Source organism: Mastigoproctus giganteus, chromosome 6, assembly GCF_048544385.1.
Source record: "Mastigoproctus giganteus isolate SK-2022 chromosome 6, ASM4854438v1, whole genome shotgun sequence".
NCBI lineage: Eukaryota > Metazoa > Arthropoda > Arachnida > Uropygi > Thelyphonidae > Mastigoproctus > Mastigoproctus giganteus.
Window position 1 is genome coordinate 224,849,795 of NC_143580.1, and position 20,756 is coordinate 224,870,550.

General features: G+C 36.4%; 1 protein-coding gene across 1 annotated transcript in view; it reads left to right on the forward strand.

Annotated features, from left to right (window-relative positions):
* LOC150085034 (saccharopine dehydrogenase-like oxidoreductase) overlaps positions 1 to 20,756 on the forward strand; it is an 85,885-nt gene that overhangs the window by 56,047 nt on the left and 9,082 nt on the right. The window contains exons 9-11 of the mRNA XM_090376744.1: positions 5,766 to 5,819; positions 11,429 to 11,552; positions 19,805 to 19,886. Of these exons, the coding sequence (XP_090232870.1) occupies positions 5,766 to 5,819; positions 11,429 to 11,552; positions 19,805 to 19,886 (260 nt within the window). The remainder of the gene's footprint in view (positions 1 to 5,765; positions 5,820 to 11,428; positions 11,553 to 19,804; positions 19,887 to 20,756) is intronic.

Below are 20,756 nucleotides of genomic sequence, written 5' to 3' on the forward strand. Positions count from 1 at the left end.
TTTAAACATGGGTTTGTTAAGGGGAAATCTTGTTTGACCAATTTGATTGGTTACTATGATGTGGTTACAAAGGATCTGGATGCAAAAAATTATTTTGATATCATATTAGCATTAGCAGAGCCATATGATGCAAGAAAGCAAGCTTATACAACATCAGCCAAAAAAACTCCATTTCACCCATCCATTCACTCCATATGTTTGTCTAGTTCTGCCCTGAACTTTAAGCTGTCAACTTCCACAATGACAGATGAAGTTTGTTCCAGCAATCAACCACCTCTTTGTTAAAGGCAAATTTCTGCACCTGCATTCTACAACTACCTTTCCTCAATTTGAATTTGTCCCCTCAGGTGATCAATCTCTGCAAGAGGAACAATCCCATCAGCATTGAGCTTGCTCAAACCATTCAAGGCCTTATGCACCTCAATCAGATCACCTTGCAGGTGTCTAGTCTCCAGACACTAATTTGCAGAACTTAAGCTGTTCTTTCTTAAGATCAACCCTTTGTTCCATTCACTAATCTTGTTGTCCTTCTCTGTATTTGTTCCACCAGCTCCTCATCCTTCTTAAAATGAGGCCTCCAGACCTGTATACAGTACTTGAGGTGTGGCCTGACCATTGCCTTATACAAGGAGATGATCACCTCCTTATCTGTGCTAGAAAAATTCCTGTATATCATTAACAAGACACCATGAGTTACTCTTGCAGACTGTCTGCACTGCTCAGAAAACTTCATATCAGACTACAAAATTACAATACTATATCATATACTTGTATGTCAGGAAAGCTTTTGATACTGTTGCAAATAAGAGTGCTATGCAAATTGTGGCATTAAGGGCAGGTTGCTGCTATAGATAAAGGTTGATTGAGTGGGAGAAGGCAAGAGTGCTAATCAATGGACATTGCTTTTCATGGGTTAATGTTATTAGTGGAGTCCTCCTAGGTTTTTTGTTGCGCCCATTGTTTTCTTCAATATTTATTTATTTATGATATTGATGAATGCATATCAGGCTTAATGTCCAAGTTTGCATATGTTACAAAGGTTGGTAGTGTGGTGTTAATGATAGTCAAGACTAGAGTAGTGTATGACGTGTGTTATTTCACTGAGGGTAGTGGAAAATGAGAAAAATCTGGGGTAATTGTGCAGTCAGATATTAAGTTGTCTGAGCAATGCAGACAGGCTGCCAGGAGAGCTGAAGGGTTTTTGTTAATGATATACAGGAACTTTGCTAGCAGGGATGAGGAGGTGATATATCCCACTGTATATGGCAATGGTTAGGTAGCATCTTGAGTACTGCATACAGGTCTGGAGGGATAGGCCTTGGACCTCTGATCAGAGGTCATAGGAAAGATGTGAAGTTGAGTGGAACAAAGGGGTGCTCTTACAAAGAAAGGCTTCAGTTTTGCAAATTGCAGTGTCTGGAGACTAGGCACTTGCAATGTGATATGATTGAGGTGTTTAAGGCTTTGAATGGATTGAGCAAGCTCAATGCTAATGGAATTCCTTCCTCTTGTTCAGACCACACATGAGAGGGCACAAATTCAAATTGAAGTAGGGTGGTTGGTTGCAGAATAGATGTGTGGAAGTTTTCCTTTAGCCGATGCTAGGTTAATTGTTGGAACAAATTTCCATCTGTTGCTGTGGAAGGTGATAGTTTAAATAAAGTTAAAGGAAGAACATGGCCTAATGACTGAGTACAACAAACATCTGTACAGAGAAATAGTGGGCTGGACAATCTTCCAAACTATTGGAGGGAATGAATAGATGAAATAGGAGGTTTTCTTTTTCTGCTGAAGTTGTATGAGCTTGCTTTCTTGCATCATTTGCCACTGCTAGTGCTAAAAGTGCAGTAGGATGATAATTGGGTGGGAGAGGATTTTTCATGCTTTTTAAGAACTGGCTGAATATGAACAAATTTCCAAGCAGAAGGAAAAATACTACTGAATAGGAAAATGTAAAAAAGGTGACAGAACCAGTTTTGAGAATGTTGAGAAATAAGATGGTCTGAGACTGTATTTAAATTCTATACAGTGGGACCAACTGATGATGTTACCAACAGCAAACTCAATGGGAAGCATTCAAAGAACTTATCTTGGAAGCTACTAGGCTTTACATACCAACTAAGAAATATTGTTCAAGGTTTAGGCCTAAGTGGTTGTCAGATGAACTAATGAGACATATGGCAGAGAAGAAAAATGCATGGGATACATACAAATTAACACATGACACAGAAGCCTATGATAGATACAACTTGATCTGTAACCAAGTTACAAAGGAGGTTAGGCAAGCGAAGGCAGATTACGAGAAATCTTTGGCAAGGGATGCAAAGAAAAACAGCAAGGAGTTCTTTACTTATGTAAACTCTAGAAGGAAGGGGATGAATCAGATTGGTCCACTTGATATCAATGGTTCAACTGTTGATGATCCTGCTCAGGTAGCTAACAAACTACATCAATATTTTGCATCTACATTCATACATGAGGAGTCCTTCAGGAAGGGGAATGCCATAGATGAAGTAAACACTGGCAGTGAGCTTGATCTTGTAATAATTGAGAGTAAAGTGGAGGAGAAATTGTTGAAGATAAATACAAGAAAGGCACCTGGGCTGGATGGGATCTATCCAGTTATATTAAAGGAGGCAGCAAAGGAAGTAAGCAATCCATTAGCCATAATTATGAGGGCTTCCTTGGACTCAGGGGAGGTACCCACAGACTGGAGATGTGCAAATGTAACCCCAATTCACAAAGGAGGATCAAAGGCTGACACAAGTAATTATAGACCTGCGAGTTTAACTTCTGTTCCAGGAAAATTAACGGAGGCACTAGTTAAAGAAGCACTGCAGGATCATTTAGACAAGACTTCGGTTATAGCTCAGACACAGCATGGTTTTGTTAAGGGGAAGTCTTGCCTGACCAATTTGATTGGATACTATGATGCAGTCACAAAGGAACTGGATGCAGGGAATAAGTTTGATATTATATACTTGGATCTTAGAAAGGCTTTTGATACTGTTGCACATGGAAGACTTCTGCACAAATTGGAGCAGTGTGGCATTGGAGGCAAATTGCTGCTATGGATAAAGGGATGGTTGAGAGGGAGAAGACAGTTCTAATCAATGGACACTGCTCATTGTGGAGTAATGTTATAAGTGGAGTCCCTCAGGGTTCAGTGTTGGGTCCATTATTGTTTTCTGTATTTATAAATGATATTGATGATGGTATATCAAGCTTAATGTCCAAGTTTGCAGACAATACAAAGGTTGGCAGGGTTGTTAAGGACACTAATGACACTATGCTGCTGCAATAGGATTTGGAAAGGTTGAGCAGATGGGCTGAGAGGTGGCAAATAAAGTATTACATTGAGAAATGTAAAGTACTACATATGGGAAACAGCAACCCCAGAGCAATGTATCAACTCAGTGGTACTACACTGACGGTGGTAGATAATGAAAAGGACCTGGGGTAATTGTGCAGGCGGATATGAAGTTCTCCGAGTAGTGCAGATGGGCTGCAAGAGTAACTCATGGTGTCTTATCAATGATATACAGGAATATTTCTAGCAGGGATAGGGAGGTGATTATTCCCTTGTATAAGGCAATGGTCAGGCAGCACCTTGAGTACTGTATACAGGTCTGGAGGCCTCATTTCAAGAAGGATGTAGAGCTGCTGGAAAGAGTACAGAGAAGGGCAACAAGGTTAGTGAATGGAACGAAGGATTGCTCTTACAAAGAAAGGCTTAAGTTTTGCAAATTAGTGTCTGGAGACTAGGCACCAGCGAGGTGATCTGATAGAGGTGTACAAAGTCTTGAATGGCTTGAGCATGCTCAATGCTGGTGGGATACTGCCTCTTGCTCAGAATAATCACCTGAGAGGGATAAATTCAAATTGAGGAAAGACAGATGTAGGATAGATGTGTGGAAATTTGCCTTTAGCCAGCAGGTAGTTGGTTGGTGGAACAGGCTTCCATCCCTTGTTGTGGAAGTTGATAGCCTAAATAAATTTAAGGCTCAGCTGGACAGGTATTTTGAATAACCGGAGGGGTGAAGTGGAAGGTTTTTTTTTTGGCTGATGCTGCATAAGCTTGCTTTCTTGCATCACATGCCTCTGCTAATACCAAAAGGATCTGGCTCTTTCTTGGCATAAAGACTGTTCAAAATATCCTTCTGATATTCTTTTGATGAAAGACCACAGGAAGCATTGAATGGACTATACTGGGAATGGTAGGAGGTAGTTTACCAAGATCATCAATACATGAGTTAGAAGTAGGATGTCAGAGGTTGGCTTTCTTTATTTTAGGCAGCAACAGAATCATCCAAGCTGGAAGTAGAGATGGGCAAAAGTTGTAGCCAATAACTTTGGCAAGAGAGCAGAATGATTATCTACCACTTGGACAAGAAGCAAATTTTCTATTCCTAGCCTGTTCAAAATCTAGTATGAACTGATTAATAACTGCATTAGTTGTTGCAAGCTTTGGTGTAGACAGAAAATGAATCTGGAGACTTGTATACAAGCCAATTGCAATATGGAACATTATCTGGAACAACCTTTGCACATTTATTAGAAAACCAAGGTTTAGATAAAGGATTTCCTCCCCCTCAGGTGGAGTGTGGAATAAATGATTTCATCCCTACAAAAATAACTTTGCTGAAATGATCTGAGCAAATGTTGACATCAGAAGATTTAAAACAGTAATCCAAGCAAAGAAGGGAATAGAAATCTTGTAGATTATTTCATTCTGCATTGTTATAATGCCAAACAACACAAGGCTGAGAATATTTATACGAGAAATTCTCCATTGGAAAAGAGACCATCACCATGTTGTGACCTGAGCACTCACCTAGAGGACCACTCATCCTGCCTGTATACTTAGAAGGGTTTTGTGAGAAAGATTGTGTATTGGGCTGCATGGTTAGAATTTCTGGTATTCTGATAGGTAAATGAACAATCTGAGAGGTAATAAGTAATTGCAAAGGCCTCAGCATCTTGACCAGCTGGGTTCATGTGACTAGAAAATGGAAGCCAGGTGGAATTGTGAACATTAAAAATTGCCTTGCTGTTAGGAAACTTTGACTGAAGAAAGTCAACTTTCAAAGGAAGTAAGTTCCAGGTGATTAGTGGAGTTGGGAGAACAATAGAGGAAACAGACAAATTTGACAGAATGTGGTAGAGAGATTAAGAACTATGAAGGAAGAGAGCAATGCAAGCACCTGATCAGTGTAAGATTTATTGAAATTTCTGTTTGAAGAAACCTTGACAGTACAGTTCCAAACACTGTAGCTTTTCAGCAGTATGTAGATGTTGGTTTGAGCAAAAAATTGCAATGTTAATATTATTTACAGTTATATAATTTTGCAGCTAGAGCTTGGAGTACTGTCAGTTATTCATCAATTATTAGCAATAGCTTATTATTGAAGTATTAATGTGGAATAATCTAGTTGTTTCAGCTTTTAGTCAGTGTTCAAGTACATCTTGTACAGGTAAGAGATTAAAGCCATATTTACCTTTTGGATGAGGAAATCTGTGTATAATACTATAAGATGAAATAAAGTTGAAGTATCTGTTATTGGTTACTCAGAAAATCTATATGTATAGTTTATAATATCAAGGTTGGGCAATTTAATTTTTGGCAGCTTAACATTAGTTCTGAGTTATTGTTATTTCTGTGAAATTTAACTTGCATGCAGTTATTTTATCATGTTAAAGTTTGATTGACTTGCCTTATATTAGAACAAGTTTTGATTTACTTGGTTTTTTTTTTTTTTTTACAGTATCCAGGTTTCTTTTCTTTTGGTTTGGCCACTCAGACTCCTTCCCGAGAATTGGTAAGCTTCAAATATATTCAAAACATTACTTGGTAAAAAAAAATAAATAAATAAAAGAAATTGCTAATAGAAGACTTCTTTAAATAAAGTAGAAAATGTCCTAATTACTTAGTTCTTTTATTTTTAATGTTATTCCTAATATCTCCCTTTTTTTCATTGTAAAGTAATGATTTGGGTGGAAATAGAATTCATACATCCTATGTTACTGTACATATCCAAATAAAACATGCACATATCATCATAAGGTGTGGTCTGTGTTGATGGTTTGCAGTCATAATTTGTCAAAGTTTTTTTGTCTTGGTCAAGATGCACACATCCCAACTTTATTTTTCTAAAAAAAATTTTAAAAGGGAAAAAATGGATAAGTTGGTGTGCAGTATCATTCCTCATAGATTTCATTACAAGGGAAACAGGGAATGTATTGTGCAAAAAGGATAGGTAGAACAGAACCAGGGTGTCTGCCAGAGAACAAAGGTTGATGTTGTAGAGCAGATATCTTTTAAGGGCATAAAAGGTGATATTGTACTGTTTGCACTAATAACATCAAGAGTAGGAGATTGGCAGAATTGCTTAACAAGTACAGGTCAATGTTGAAAAAAAGCCATGAGTTAGGGTTGAATTTGAAAGTGTCTGCAATTCTGCCCAGACACTATAGGAGGGAAATATATAAGCCTTGTCGATCAATTTGGCCCTTGAGAGATTGTGCAAGTAGTCAAGGGGTAGAATTTTTCTCAGCCTGATCTGTGCTTGTAAACAGGAGAGACTGCTTCTACAGGGATGGGATACACTTAAATAGAAAGGGTGCAAGAATATTTGCTGATGCTATTGAGGCAGAGTTAGGTGGCTCAGAAAACTGCTAGCTAGGGGGGGATACACTGACTAATAGATTCACCTCTGCCAGTGGCTTCTGTTAAAGTGATTCTTGCACTGCTTCTATTGAAACTCAATTGAGCAGCAGCCTGGAAAGCAAGGCAATGGGGATTTCCAGGACTGCTGGGAGTTATAGTGGAACAAGCAAATACATGGGTTGTGTTAGAGTAACTAAGAGTAGAAACAGGTGCATGTATACTTGCATGTACACCAATGCTAGGAGTATAGTTAATAAATTTAATTAGCTTGAAGTGCTAGTCAAGACATCAATGACAGATATTGTTGGGATATCAGATGTGGTGTCACACAGACATAAACGTGCAGAATTGGAATTTGGAGAGTACAATGTGTACAGAAAGGATAGACAGGACAGGAAGGGAGGGGTTATACTGTTAGTTAAGAAACACAATCTAAGGAAGTGCATCCAATTGATGTTGGTAGACAATGCAATGTTGAGTCTGTTTGTCTGTGACATAAGCACTGGGAAAGGAAAAATGAAAGTAGGTGTGTGTTATAGGCCTGATGAGTATAATGAGCAGTTGTGCAGAGAAATAGTGGGCCAGTAAATCAGTGTCTTATAATGGGGAAATTTTAATTTCCCAGAGATTGACTGGAATTTGTGGATTGGTCACTTGCCCATTAGCAAGGCTTTTGTGGATTTTTTGGATGATTGTTTTCTACAGCAGCATGTTCAGGAGGCAACTAGAGGGAGTAATACTCTTGATCTGATTATCAGTAGCTATTCTTCATGCATTAAGAATCTGCAGATAAAGGAATCACTAGGTGGCAGTGATCAGTGTGCTGAAGTAGGATTTACTCAGAGGTAACTACCATCGGGGGGGTAAAGGAAAGTTTTTGCTTTCGTAAAGGTGACTATGATAGTCTGAGACACTGTTTAAATTCTATATAGTGGGCCAACTTATGATGTTACCAACAGAAAATTCAAAATGGGAAGCATTCAAAGAATTAATCTTGGAAGCTAGCTACTGGGTTTTTTCATACCAACTAAGAAATATTGTTCAAGCTTTAGGCCTAAATGGATGTCAGATGAACTAATTAGACATGTGGCAGAGAAGAAAATTGCATGGGATACATATAAAGTAACAGGTGAAACAGAATCTTTTGATAGATATAAACTGGTCTGTAACCAAGTCACAAAGGGGGTTAGACAGGCAAAGGCAGATTACAAGAAATTTTTGGTAAGGGATGCAAAGAAAGTTCTTTACTTATGTAAAATCTAAAAGGAAGGGGATGAATCAGATTGGTCCACTTGATATTGATGGTTCAACTATTGATGATCCTGTTCAGGTAGCTAACAAACTAAATGAATATTTTGCATCTACATTCACACATGAGTTATTCAGGGAGGGGAATGCTAGAGGTGTATTAAACTCTGGCAGTAATCTAGATTATCTTGTAATAACTGAGAGTAAAGTGGAGGAGAAATAGTTGAAGATAAACATAAGAAAGGCACCTGGGGTGGATGGTATCTATCCAGTTATGTTAAAGGAGGTAGCAAAGGAAGTAAGTAAACCCTCAGCCTTAAAATTATGATTTTAAGAACTTCTTTGGACTCAGGGGAGATACCCATGGACTGGAGGTGTGCAAATGACTCCAATCCACAAAGGAGAATCATAGGGAGACAGGTAATTACAGAACTATTAGTTTAACTTTTGTTCTAGGAAAATTAATGGAGGCACTGGTTACAGAAGCATTGCAGGATCATCTAGATAAGACTTCAGTTATAGCTAGGACACAGCTTGGGTTTGTTAAGGGGAAGTCTTGTCTGACCAATTTGATTGGATACTATGATGTAGTCACAAAGGAACTGGATGCAAAGAATAATTTTGTTGTCATATATTTGGATCTTAGAAAGGGTTTTGATACTGTTGCACATGGAAGACTGCTGCACAAATTAGAGCAGTGTGGCATTGGAGGCAAATTGCTGCTATGGATAAAGGGATGGTTGAGTGGGAGAAGACAGTGGTAATCAATGGACACTGCTCTTTGTGGACTAATGTTATTAGTGGAGTGTCCCAGGGTTCAGTGTTGGGTCCATTTTGTTTTTTGTATTCATCATTGATATTGATAGCCGGGTGGGTAAAGTGCCTGCCTGGCAACCCAATGGTCACTGGTTCAAATCCCGCATTGGGCTTGGATATTACAATGATGCTGTACTCTGATTGTACCTCAGGGCCTCTTACACGAAGGAAGCATGAAAAAACTGGTTCCTTCATGCATTGCTCACATCATATGATTTAAAAAAAAAAAAAATGATATTGATGGTATATCAGTCTTAATATTCAAGTTTGCAGCTGATACAAAGATCAGCAGGGTTGTTAATGACAGTATGCTGCTGCAACAGGATCTATAAAAGTTGAGCAGATGGGCTGAGAGGTGGCAACTGAAGTTTAACATTGACAAATGTTTTTTTTTATGTGAATCCCAAACACGAGAGGTATTAGAACCTATAGTACTTAGTACCGTGCTTGGGTTAAAAAAGCATGGGTTGAAGAAGTATGGGGGGGGATGCCGGAAACTTTGCTCTAGAGACTAAACATGGGTTTCACCACTTCAAGCCTCCAATAAGCAAAGTGGTGGTATTTCACCGGTTGATGAAAGTCATCTACCACCTACAAAATACTGCATATGGGAAGCAATAACCCCAGAGTAACAGTATCAACTGTGGTACTACACTGACAGTGGTAGAGTGAAAAGGACCTGGGGGTAATTGTGAAGGCAGATATGAAGTTTTCTGAGCAGTGCAGACAGTCTACAACAGTAGCTCAAGGCATCTTGTCAATGATATACAGGAATTTTTCTAGCAGGGATAAGGAGGTGATTATCCCCTTGTATAAGGCAATGGTCAGGCCACACCTTGAGTACTGTATACAGGTCTGGAGGCCTTATTTTAAGAAGGATGTAGAGCTGTTGGAACAAGTACAGAGAAGGGCAACAAGATTAGTGAATGGAACAAAGGGTTGCTCTTATGAAGAAAGGCTTAAGTTTTGAAAATTAGTGTATGGAGACTAGCACCTATGAGGTGATCTGATTGAGGTGTATAAAGCCTTGAATGGTTTGAGCATGCTCAATGCTCATTCTTCCTCTTGCTTAGAATAATTTCCTGAGAGGACAAATTCAAATTGAGGAAAGACAGTTGTAGGATAGATGTGTGGAAGTTTAGCCAGCAGGTGGTTGATTGGTGAAACAAACTTCCATCTGTCATAGAAGTTGATAGCTTAAACAGATTCAAGGCAGAATTAGAAAAACATTTGGAGTGAGTGGATAGGTGAAATGAGAAGGGTGTTTTTTTTTTTGGCTGATGCTGTATAAGCTTGCTTTCTTGCATCATGTGCCCTTGCTAATGCTAAAGGAATGATACTGCAAACTCAGACCAAAGTTTCACTTTGGATTGTTTTATTTTGTATCTTATTTATATTTGGTGTATTGTTCCTTTAAATGCAGCTTTGATATTTCAAAGTGCAAGTCTAACTTAAAAATAAAAAAACATGCATGGTATTAAAATAAATTTGTAGTCATTTATGCAGTAATGCATTCCTGAAATATCTGATCCTACCATCTATTTCTTATGGAAAAATTGGCATAACAAATGATTTGCACTCCCAAATCAATTGCATAACAAATGAAGTTACAGTACAGAAGTACTGTGCACTGATAGTTATTTCGTGTTTATTTTTTCTTGGCAGTGGAGTTTGCAGCTTTCATTTTGTGCTATCTTTTTTCTTTGTTTCACATTTTTATTTTTGATTATTTTATTAAATCAAAACTGATTAAGTGTAGCACAAGTCTTCACTAGCACTGAGTGGGAGTGTTAATTCATCCCCCCTTCCCCAGCCTACTGTAATTTTTTAAATTAAGCAATTATTATTTAAAAAGTTTTTACATAGTATAGTGTGCTGCCTTTTTTAAAAATTTGTAGATATTTGCAGCCTTCCCCCCACTCCAAGAAACTGGACTCCAGAAGGTCCACAGGCCCAAATTAAGAAATTCCAATTTAGAACAGTGCCCCCTCAAATAAATATTATTTGATGTACATTGCTAATCTTTTTTTTTTATTTTAAACATTCTTGAATATATTAGTTATGTGAAACTGCACAAAACAACTTATTTCAGGACTTCTCCAGATAAAATTTAAGGCCTCTGAATGAAATCTCCATTTAGATTATGAAACTTCATTAGGGTTCTGAATTAACCAGGTTTTATTAATTTTTAGGAACTACAGTGACTGAGTTAATTATATTAACCAAAAAATTGTACTGTCCTAGCTTGAAGCAGTCTGATTTTATTATAATTTAATAAGGTATTATATTTTATATGAACCTTACATATTGAATATCTGAGTTCATTTAATATATTGCAGAAAATTTAAAGTGGGTTTTTACAGTAGATAATCTCAAAGTTGAGCTGTGGGTTCTGCTCTGCCAACCCATTCTTTTTGTTAAAAAAAATGGTAGGTTGAAGAAACTGTTCTGTTAAGATCAGTATCTTGGAGGGGGGAAAAATCTGTAGGAGTCTTAAGTTTTAAATAAACCAAATAAAAATAAGTTTTCCTTCTAATGTGTCTGATAGCATTTCACTGGAAAAGAGAAGGCTGAAGCGATTAAATATATGCTCTGTATAATTCAGAATATTCCTCCCTTGATAAAAGGAAACTTTTCGTGATTCAGATTGTTTACAAGTAATTAAGGAATAAAAAAAATTTTTCCTTTTAATTTCAGACTGAGGAAACTTCATTCTCAATAACTTTTAGTGGGAAAGGTTGGTCAGAAAAATTATCAGAACCAACTGATCAGCACACAGAACCACCTAACAAGAAAATCAAGTTAATTCTGAAGGGTCCTGGTATGTTGCTATATACATTTCACTGTATTAATCAAATGATATACAAGATTTCACTTTGTAAGACTGCACATTAATAGTTATGTTTGTCTTTGATTGTTCATAGTGTGTGAATACAAAAATAGACATATATAGATTACTGAAAAGTTTATATTAAATTCCTTGTAGAAGTAATGACAATTGTGACTGTAACCTAATCTAGTTTATTTGTTCCCTTGTATAACTTGTTGCCACAAGACTTCTCTCAGAATTATTGGCATGTAATCAATCGCTGGAAAATGATGGCAATAATATTTTTAAATTCTAAAGGGATGGTGGATTAGATTTCTGTGAGGAACTGCTGAAACATGTGCAAGCCTGTTATGTCAATTATTAGATGCTATCAAGTCAGAAAAAAATGCTGAAAGTGTCTTGTATTATCAAGAACATTTAATCTGCTTGCACAGCAGCAGTTACAATGACTGAATGAATCATTGTGGGTATGAATTTGCTGATGCTGCACCCCACTGTATTCACCAGATCTGGCCTAGTGAGGCATTTGAGTTTCCAGAACTCTAATTTCACTTGGCTGAACAAAAGTTAAACGAAAGGAGATTACATCAGTTGAGAAAGCTTTTTTGTTTGTTTATGCTTTGACCAATAATTCATTGGGTGGTCAGTGAAATATTGAATGTTTAGTGTGATATAAGCATTGGGAAAATTAGTGCTTATAGGCCTAATGACTGTGGTGGGTATGTCAAACAACTATACAGAGAAATAGTGTGCCAGTAAATCAGAATATCTTATATTGGAAGATTTTAAATTTTGAGATGTTGACTGGAATTTGTGGGTTGGTCACTCATATGCTATAAGGACTTCTGTGATTATATTGGATGACTGTTTTGTACAGCAGCATCTTAGAGAAGCAACAAGAGGAAGCAGTACTCTTGTATCTAGTTATCAGCAGTGATTCTTTATGCATTAAGAATCTGAAGGTAAAGACTCACTGGATGGTAGTCATTACAGTCTAAAGATGTGGAATTTACTTAAAGGCATAACTACTGTTAAGGATGAAGAGAAAGGCTTGTTTTTGTAATGGTGACTATTGGTCTCAGGCAGTTTTTAAATTCTATGCAGTGGAACTGACTAATATTACCAACAGCAAATTCTAAATAGGAAGCATTAAGGGAAATAATCATAGAAGCTTCTGATACCAACTAAGAAATACAGTCGGTCCTCGTATAACACGTGTTTGCATTACACGAATTCGATCATACACGATTTATAAATAGGGGAACGTTATCTTATATAACACGAACCGAATTCGCTTATACACGATTCGCCTTTGTGTTTACAAGAAATGGCAGTCGAATGCGGAATCACCCCAACTGAATGCAACACGATAGGAACGAAGAAGATTCTGAAAATGTATTTATGTGTTTTATATCAGTGAAGGGGAAACACATTTCACCATAATAACGTAAAAACCAACACAATTCCAGCTATCGGTATAATCGCAAATGCAATTAGATGGAGTTTACTACCAGTTTATAACAGATTCCACTAGCAGAAACGCAACTGGAAATTGTTTTTATTGTTTTATGGTAGTAACCCCCAGAAATGTGCTTTAGTAAAATGTGGGGTGTTAATAGTGTATCTCGGCCTTTACGGTGTTGTTTATTCAGTTGCTATACGCGCGCAGCTTTGTTTATGTGTATCAAGCATGCCTCCTCGTTTTGTAATTGTGCTTTATTCCCTAAAAATGAGTAAAATACTTTAAAGGTGTGAAAAGGAAGTGTTCTGGTGAAGACACTGCAGATTCAGAGAGAAAAAGAAAAGCAATATCGATAAACAGAGGCGGACTGGGTCAAAAATTCTTACCCGGGAAAATTTGTAGTGGCCTCATACTACGGTTTATGGCCAAAATCACACCGGCCTCCAGCCCACCGTGGTTTCCCCCGTAAGGCTTATGGCCAGTCCGCTTCTGTCGATAGAGAAAAAATATGAAATTGTGAAACGCTTTGAGCGAAATGAAAGACCATGTGATATTGCACATGCTACAGGCCTAAATGAGGCAACGCCGAGAATTACAAAGAATGCTGAGAAAATAAAAACAACTTTCATAGCGGGAACAACTCAAAGTGTAATTAAAATCCATTAGATTAAGACACAAAGAATTGGAAGAGATGGAACGGCTGTCATCTCTTTGGAAAGAAAATCAAACAAAAAACAAGTTTGCTTACGATAGAAGCAAAAGCATTAGCAATATTTTATTACGACTTACGTATTATAATTTATACTTACGTATTATAAAATAAGTATTTTATTACGACTATTTTATTTAATATAATTTTTTTACGAATAAAATACGTATTTTATCCGTAAAAATACGTTTTTAGTATTAAAAAATACTAAAAATACTTTATTATAATATAATATTATTTTTATTACGTATTTTAATCGTTATAAAATACGTAAGTATTTTATAACGATTAAAATTACCCGATTATTTATTGTTTGGTAATGTTTTGGTTCCAAATGTGTGTTCAATCTTGGGTGGTCGGCACCTAACCCTACTTTTCCCATAGGGGCTGTTGTTTATATTGCACGATTTTGCATTGCACGAGGGTTTCCAGGAACGCAACTATCGTGCTATACGAGGACAGACTGTACTGTTCAAGGCTTAGACCTAAATGGATGTCAGATGAACTGATGAGACTTATGGCAGAGAAGAAAAGTGCTTGGGATGCATATAAATTATCAGGAGATAAAGCGTATGACATAAACTAGATATAAACTAGCCTTTAATGAAGTCACAAAGAAGATTAGGCAAGCTAACTCAGATTGAGACATCTCGGGCAAAGAACAGCATCAAATTTCTTTGCTTACATTAAGTGTAGAAGGAAAGGGTTGAATCACATTGGGCCACTTGATATTAATAGTTTTTGTTGATGAATGTTCCAGGGTGCTGACAAACTGAACAGGTATTTTGCATCCTCATTCACACATGAGGCCTACTTTAGGGAAGGGGATGTCAGAAGTTTAACAAACTCTAACAGGGAGCTAAATGATTTTGTTGATAACTGAAAGGAAAGTGGAAGAGAAATTTTTGAAGCTAAACAAAGGGTGCTTGGGGTGGATGGATCTATCCAATTTATATGAAGGAAGGCAGCAAAGGAGGTAAGCAAACCTTAGTCATAATGAGATCATCCTTAGATTCAGGGGGGGTCTCTATGGACTAGAGATGTGTTAATGTATATCCAATTCACAGAGGGGATCAAAAGGTGACATGAGCAATTAGACTTGTTAGCCTAACATCAGTTCCAAGAAAATAATGGAGTCATTGGTTAAATAAGTAATGCAGGCCATCTAGACAATGTAATTATGATGCATCCACAGCATGGATTTGTTAAAGGGTAGTCTTGTCCTGACCAATCTGATAGGATACTATGATGCAGTAACAATGGAAGTGAGAAATAATTTTGATTGATATCATGTACTTTGGTTCTTGTACATGAAAGACTACTGGGCAAACTGGAGTAATGTGGCATTAAAGGCAAGTTACTGCTATGGATAAAGGGATGGTTGAGGGTGGAGAAGAGTTATCAATGGGCTGCTCTTTGTGGACTATGTTATTAGTGGAGTCCCAGTGCTAAATCTATTGTTTTCTATATTTATTAATGATATTGATGGTGTATCAGGCTTAACCTCTAAGTTTTGCAGATGATAAAGGTTGGCAGGGTAGCTAATGATGGTAAGCTACTACAAGATCTAAAAAAAAAAAAAAAATTAGGCTGATGGACTGAGAAGTAGCATTTGAAGTTTAACATTGACAAATGCAAAGTACTAGACTTGGTGCAGTGGAAAATGAAAACACCTGCAGTAGTTGTGCAGTCAGATATGAAATTCTGATCAGAGCAAATATTTTGCCAGGCAGCTCATGGGGGTTTTGCCAGTGATATACAGCAATTTTGCTTGCAGGGATAAGAGGTAATTATCCCTTTGTACAAGGCTATGGTTATGTTAATCTTGAATGTACCTTTAACTATTCACAGGAACTTCATACCCGGAATGTTTCTCCTATAAGAAATCATAAATAAGCTCTGCATATGGTATATAATAAATTTTATATATAGGAATACTTTTTGCTTTACTGAAAATTTGCAGAATCTACATTTTATAACAATTCACAACATCACTGTCCATCTATTGAAATGTAATTCCCAGTCTTTATAACAAATATGCAATTTATGGTCACAATACAATGATGCTTCCTTAGTTGTCTGAGCTTATAGAAATCTACCAACCACCTATTTTCTCCAACAGAAATAAGTGCTTGTTCCTTTTCTGCCATATTTCAGCAATGTCTGGTATAAATCTTTGTTCTTTAAACAATATTTCCTATCATTAGGCAACCTTTTAATGTGCGTGCACATGCATATGCACTTTCTTTGACTGTCTCGTTTACTGGTTTGCTCTGTATATTAGTAGCATAATAACAATTATGATACATAGAAATAAAGTCTAGAGCAGTTAAACACATTTTGGATAAATTAAAACATATGAACCCTTTGAACATATAACATAGGTTCAACATATGAACCCTTTGAACATATGAAAGATATTTGAACCCTTTTGAGATTTCAGAGCACTTGTGGTAGTGGGTTTTTGTGGAATTTAAGTTTTGTAAAAATTAACACTGAAACAATTAATGTAAAAATTTGGATGTGAAAGATAGCACACTCTTGTGTGAAGATACAGATATTTATTGTGCAGTGGCTGCTGTTCCTGGTTGGCTACAAATGATGTGCTAATAGGCAGAACAACACAAAATACAATAAGAGGTAAATAATATTTTGATGCAATGTGTTGCTTCTCAGTGTTCTGGCTTAGATCTTATTGTATTGTAGATAAGTAAAATAAAAACAAACTATGAAGTGCTCACAAGCAAAGCAGTCCTATCCCTTATTTGCACTATAATAAGTGCACACTAATTGTATGTGTATTATGTTGGCATACATACCATAACATGCATACCATATTTATTTGAATGTAAGCTGACCATAGGTGCTTAGAGGGAACAGGCATTGTGTGTTATCAGACACTATCTAAAACACTGATGGATCCAATATCTTTTTATTTCAGAAGATTTAGGAGAGGTCCAGTTGGCCTGCATCCCCAAAATCCACTCGTGCACACCTCGATAGTAAGCTCTGTCACTTAGGTGGCACTGAATGTGTAGAGTGGCATCTTTTCAAGATGCCTGGTTAGCGTGAAGGGGAAAAGACAAAACCCTCCAGCACATGATAGCATGAAGAAACAAATGGCCCTCAGTCCCCAGTGGCTTTCACTCCCCCTCTTATGGCAGCGAGAGAATCAGAGTGGAAGCAGAGGGTGCTAAGAATCTCTGGGTACAACCAGGCTGCCATGCATAGAAACTGAACTTGGCCTGTTACAACGTAAGATCATTCATTGGTGAAGATAGGATATTAGAGCTGGAAAAGGAATTAGAAAATGTGAATATCATGTCTGGCTGAAACAAGAAGCAGAAATGAATCACTTATAAGTTTATCAAGTGGAAATGTGCTGTACTCCAATGGAAACAGTGAAAGGAGTGAAGGTATCTTTCTGGTCCATATATATATATATATATATAAAAATAAAATGTTTTGGAATTCAAAAGTACATAAAGGGTGTCAAGACTACTACTCAGGATTTCTAAAGGTACAAGCTAAAGGTTATGATTTCTGCACCAACATCAAGCCATGACAACAATGAAGAGGTTGAAGAAATGTACACTGAAATTGAGTATTCTAGATGAGCAGAAAACCCACTACACTACCATTATGGGGGACTTCAATGCTAAGGTTGGAAAGAGACAAAACAGTGCAGAAAGAGGAACTATAGGAAATTTTGGAATTGGTGAGAATTGTGGAATTTGCAGAATCTTGAATGTCAGTAATGAACTTTTTTTTTTTAAGAAAAGGGCAAACAGAAAATGGACATGGAAGAATCCAAATGGATTAATAACTAATGAAATCTACTTCATCCTCACTAACAGAAGATATATCATAATGACATTACCATCCTGAACAAGGTAAATGTTTCAAGTGAACAATGAATGGCAAGATGCACACTTAATATAGATAAAAGAAAGGAAAAAACTGATGAGTAAATAATACAAAGGTCTTTAAGATAACAGAAGGGTAGAAAAAGCAGTATGTACTGGAACTTAAGAACAAATTTGAGCTTCTGCAGACTGTTCAGGACCAAAATATTGAAGAGGAATATTACAACTTTCTGAAAGTGAAAGCCCAAGAAACCTATAGGTAAAAAGAAATCCAAATAAGAAAAAATTAGTCAAACACTTGTCATGATGAACTGAAGATGACAAATGAAGAGCAAGATAAACAGACAAGGAGAAAATTGAGTATAATGAGTTATGCAAAGCCATTAGAAAGAGACTCAGAGGACATAAGATTTAACACAAAAGTAGAACAAGCATTAAGGGAAAAGTATTTAAATCAGCAGCTATGAGCAGTAATACAGAAAGACAAATGATGCTGAAACTGAAGAGTAGCAAGGGTGTACTTATAAATAGCAGAGATGGCATAATTCAAATAGCAGAAGACTACTATAGAGAATTATACAAGGAGCAAGGGAAAGATGCCAGCAGTGGGGAATATGGATCACAAATTAGTAACACATATGACATGCCTGATATCCTTCCTGATGAAGTAGAACATGCGTTGAAGAAAATAAAAGAATCAAAGCCCTGGGGCAAGATGAAGTTACTGTAGAGTTGCTAAAATTGAGAGGAAGAGACCTGACACAAACTGGCAAGACTCTTCACAAAATGCATTAGAACAGGTGATACTTAAGGAATGGAATAATGCAATCATAGTTTTGCTGCATAACAAAGGAGATAAATTGGAAATTGTAGACCAATTAACTTGTTATCCCACATCTACAAGTTCTTAAAGGGTGATTACTAACAGATTAGAAAGAATACTTGATAAGAATCAACTGAAAGAGCAAGCTGGCTTTAGGACAGGATTCTCAACTATAGATGATCTTCATGTAATATCACAGCTAATGGAGAAAGCAAATGAATATAAAACACCATTATGCCTGGCATTTGACTCCACACAGCATAAGCAATGTTTCGGGCACTGGAAAGACAAGGTGTAGATACCCCATATTATGATTTTGAAGAAAATATGAGAACACTACCTCCTTTATTAGACTAGACAAAGACAGTAGCAAATTTAAAATTGAGAAAGGAGTTCGTCAAGGAGACAATATCTCCAAAGTTTACTGCAGCCCTTGAGGAATCTTTGAGAAGATTAGAATGGTTGCAGAAAGGAGTCAGTGTGAATGGAGAGTATCTAAAAAAAAAACTGATTTGCAGATCACATTGTGATAAGCCATGATTACAAAGAATTAGAGAAATCTTAATCAGTTATGCAGAGTTAGTAAGGATTTCAGACTAAAGATGAATATGGCTAAAAGAAAAGTAATGATGAACAAGTATGCCACAGAAAGGGATATAATGATTGAAGAGGTAATTGAAAAGGTGGATTTTTGTGTACTTATCTGGGACAAGTCGTTAGCTGTAATAATGATAAATGGTTTGGAAGTCAAGAGAAGAATAAATTTTGGATGAATAGTCATATACTGAGGAGCAATATCTCAATTTGTCTGAAACATAAAATAATGAATCAATGTATACTCCCCACTATGACTTATGGAAGTGATACTTGGGCACTCACCAAAAGAATGGAAGAGAAGCTGAAAACTACACAGTGAAGAATGGAACAAATTATATTAGGAATCAGACTGTTAGATAAGAAAAACACATGGACTAGGCAACAAACTCAAAGGACATTCTTATCAAAACTAAAGAACTAAAATCATCTTGGGCAGGACACAGCTCTAAGACAAGATGACAGATGGACTAAAAAAATAACAATGGTACCCAAGAGGAGCTATAAGAAAACCTGGAAGACGACAGATGAAATTCACGAGTTTGTGATTAGTAAATGGATGGCCATTGCATAAAACAGAAGGAACTGGAAAGTTGCTGGAGAGGCCTTTATCTTGCAGTGGATTGAAAATGGCTGATGATGAAGCTGACCATGAGTATCCAAATTTTATATTCAAAATCACTCAAAGATTGTCCTTTGTTTTGAACAGCATGCATATTTTGACTTTTGAATCTTTAAAAAATTTGTTTTATGTCATCACAAAATAAAAATAAATTTTTAATTTTCTAGATCCAGGTTATGTTTGTACTTCTGCATGTATGGTGCAAGCAGGTTTAACTATACTGAAAGAATCTGACAAGATGCCGTCTACGTAAGTGTTTATTTGATCTTGTGAAGAACCTGTCACTTTTTTTTTTCATGAACATGGGAGCCATTTAACTTATTTTTGGTGCTTGTAATTGATTATTTTATTGCAGATGCCACAGGAGGAGGATGGTTTAAATTTGTATTGTTTTTATTGTTGTATAAACTAAATACACTAGTTTAATAATTTAATTTAGATTTTAATCAAATAAATAACTTTATTTATTTAGACTTGGTCTAGGACAACTTACATTTTGGCAACAAGATGTCATGGAGTGTCCAGAAATGTCACTTTTTGTGCTAGACTTTTTTTTTCGAATAAAGTAAATGCAAATTTTTTTTTAGTTAAATGGTGTAAAAAAATTTTCCTAAACTTAACAATTGTTAATAAACCACAATGTTCTTTCTTTTTCTCTCTCTCTCTCTCTCTCTCTCTCTCTCTCTCTCTGTGATAGGGGGGCTGTTTCAGTAAGTAAATAAATTTCCATTTATCAATATTAGAATTTTGTTAAACATCTTGACTATTGAAAGAAATGATAAATACAAATTGTTACTTTACAATACAAGGAAAAACTGCAGGTTGTATGTCCAAGAATTTTGAAACATTTTCTGAGAAATGATAGTTTGCACTGTAGTGAAGTGTGAGAACAAGAACTTTAATAAAATATTATGGATAACTGCTCTAAAGAGCTTATACTCTTATAATTGAAATTTTATAACAGCTGAGAAAGTAATAACAATGATTTGTACATTACGGGAATACCTTGCGTAGCACGGTTAATTCATGCCAAAAAAATACCGCGCTATGTGAAACTGCACTGATCGAGGTATTATTAGTATGTATTTTAATATAATGCGTTCCGACAACTTGATTATA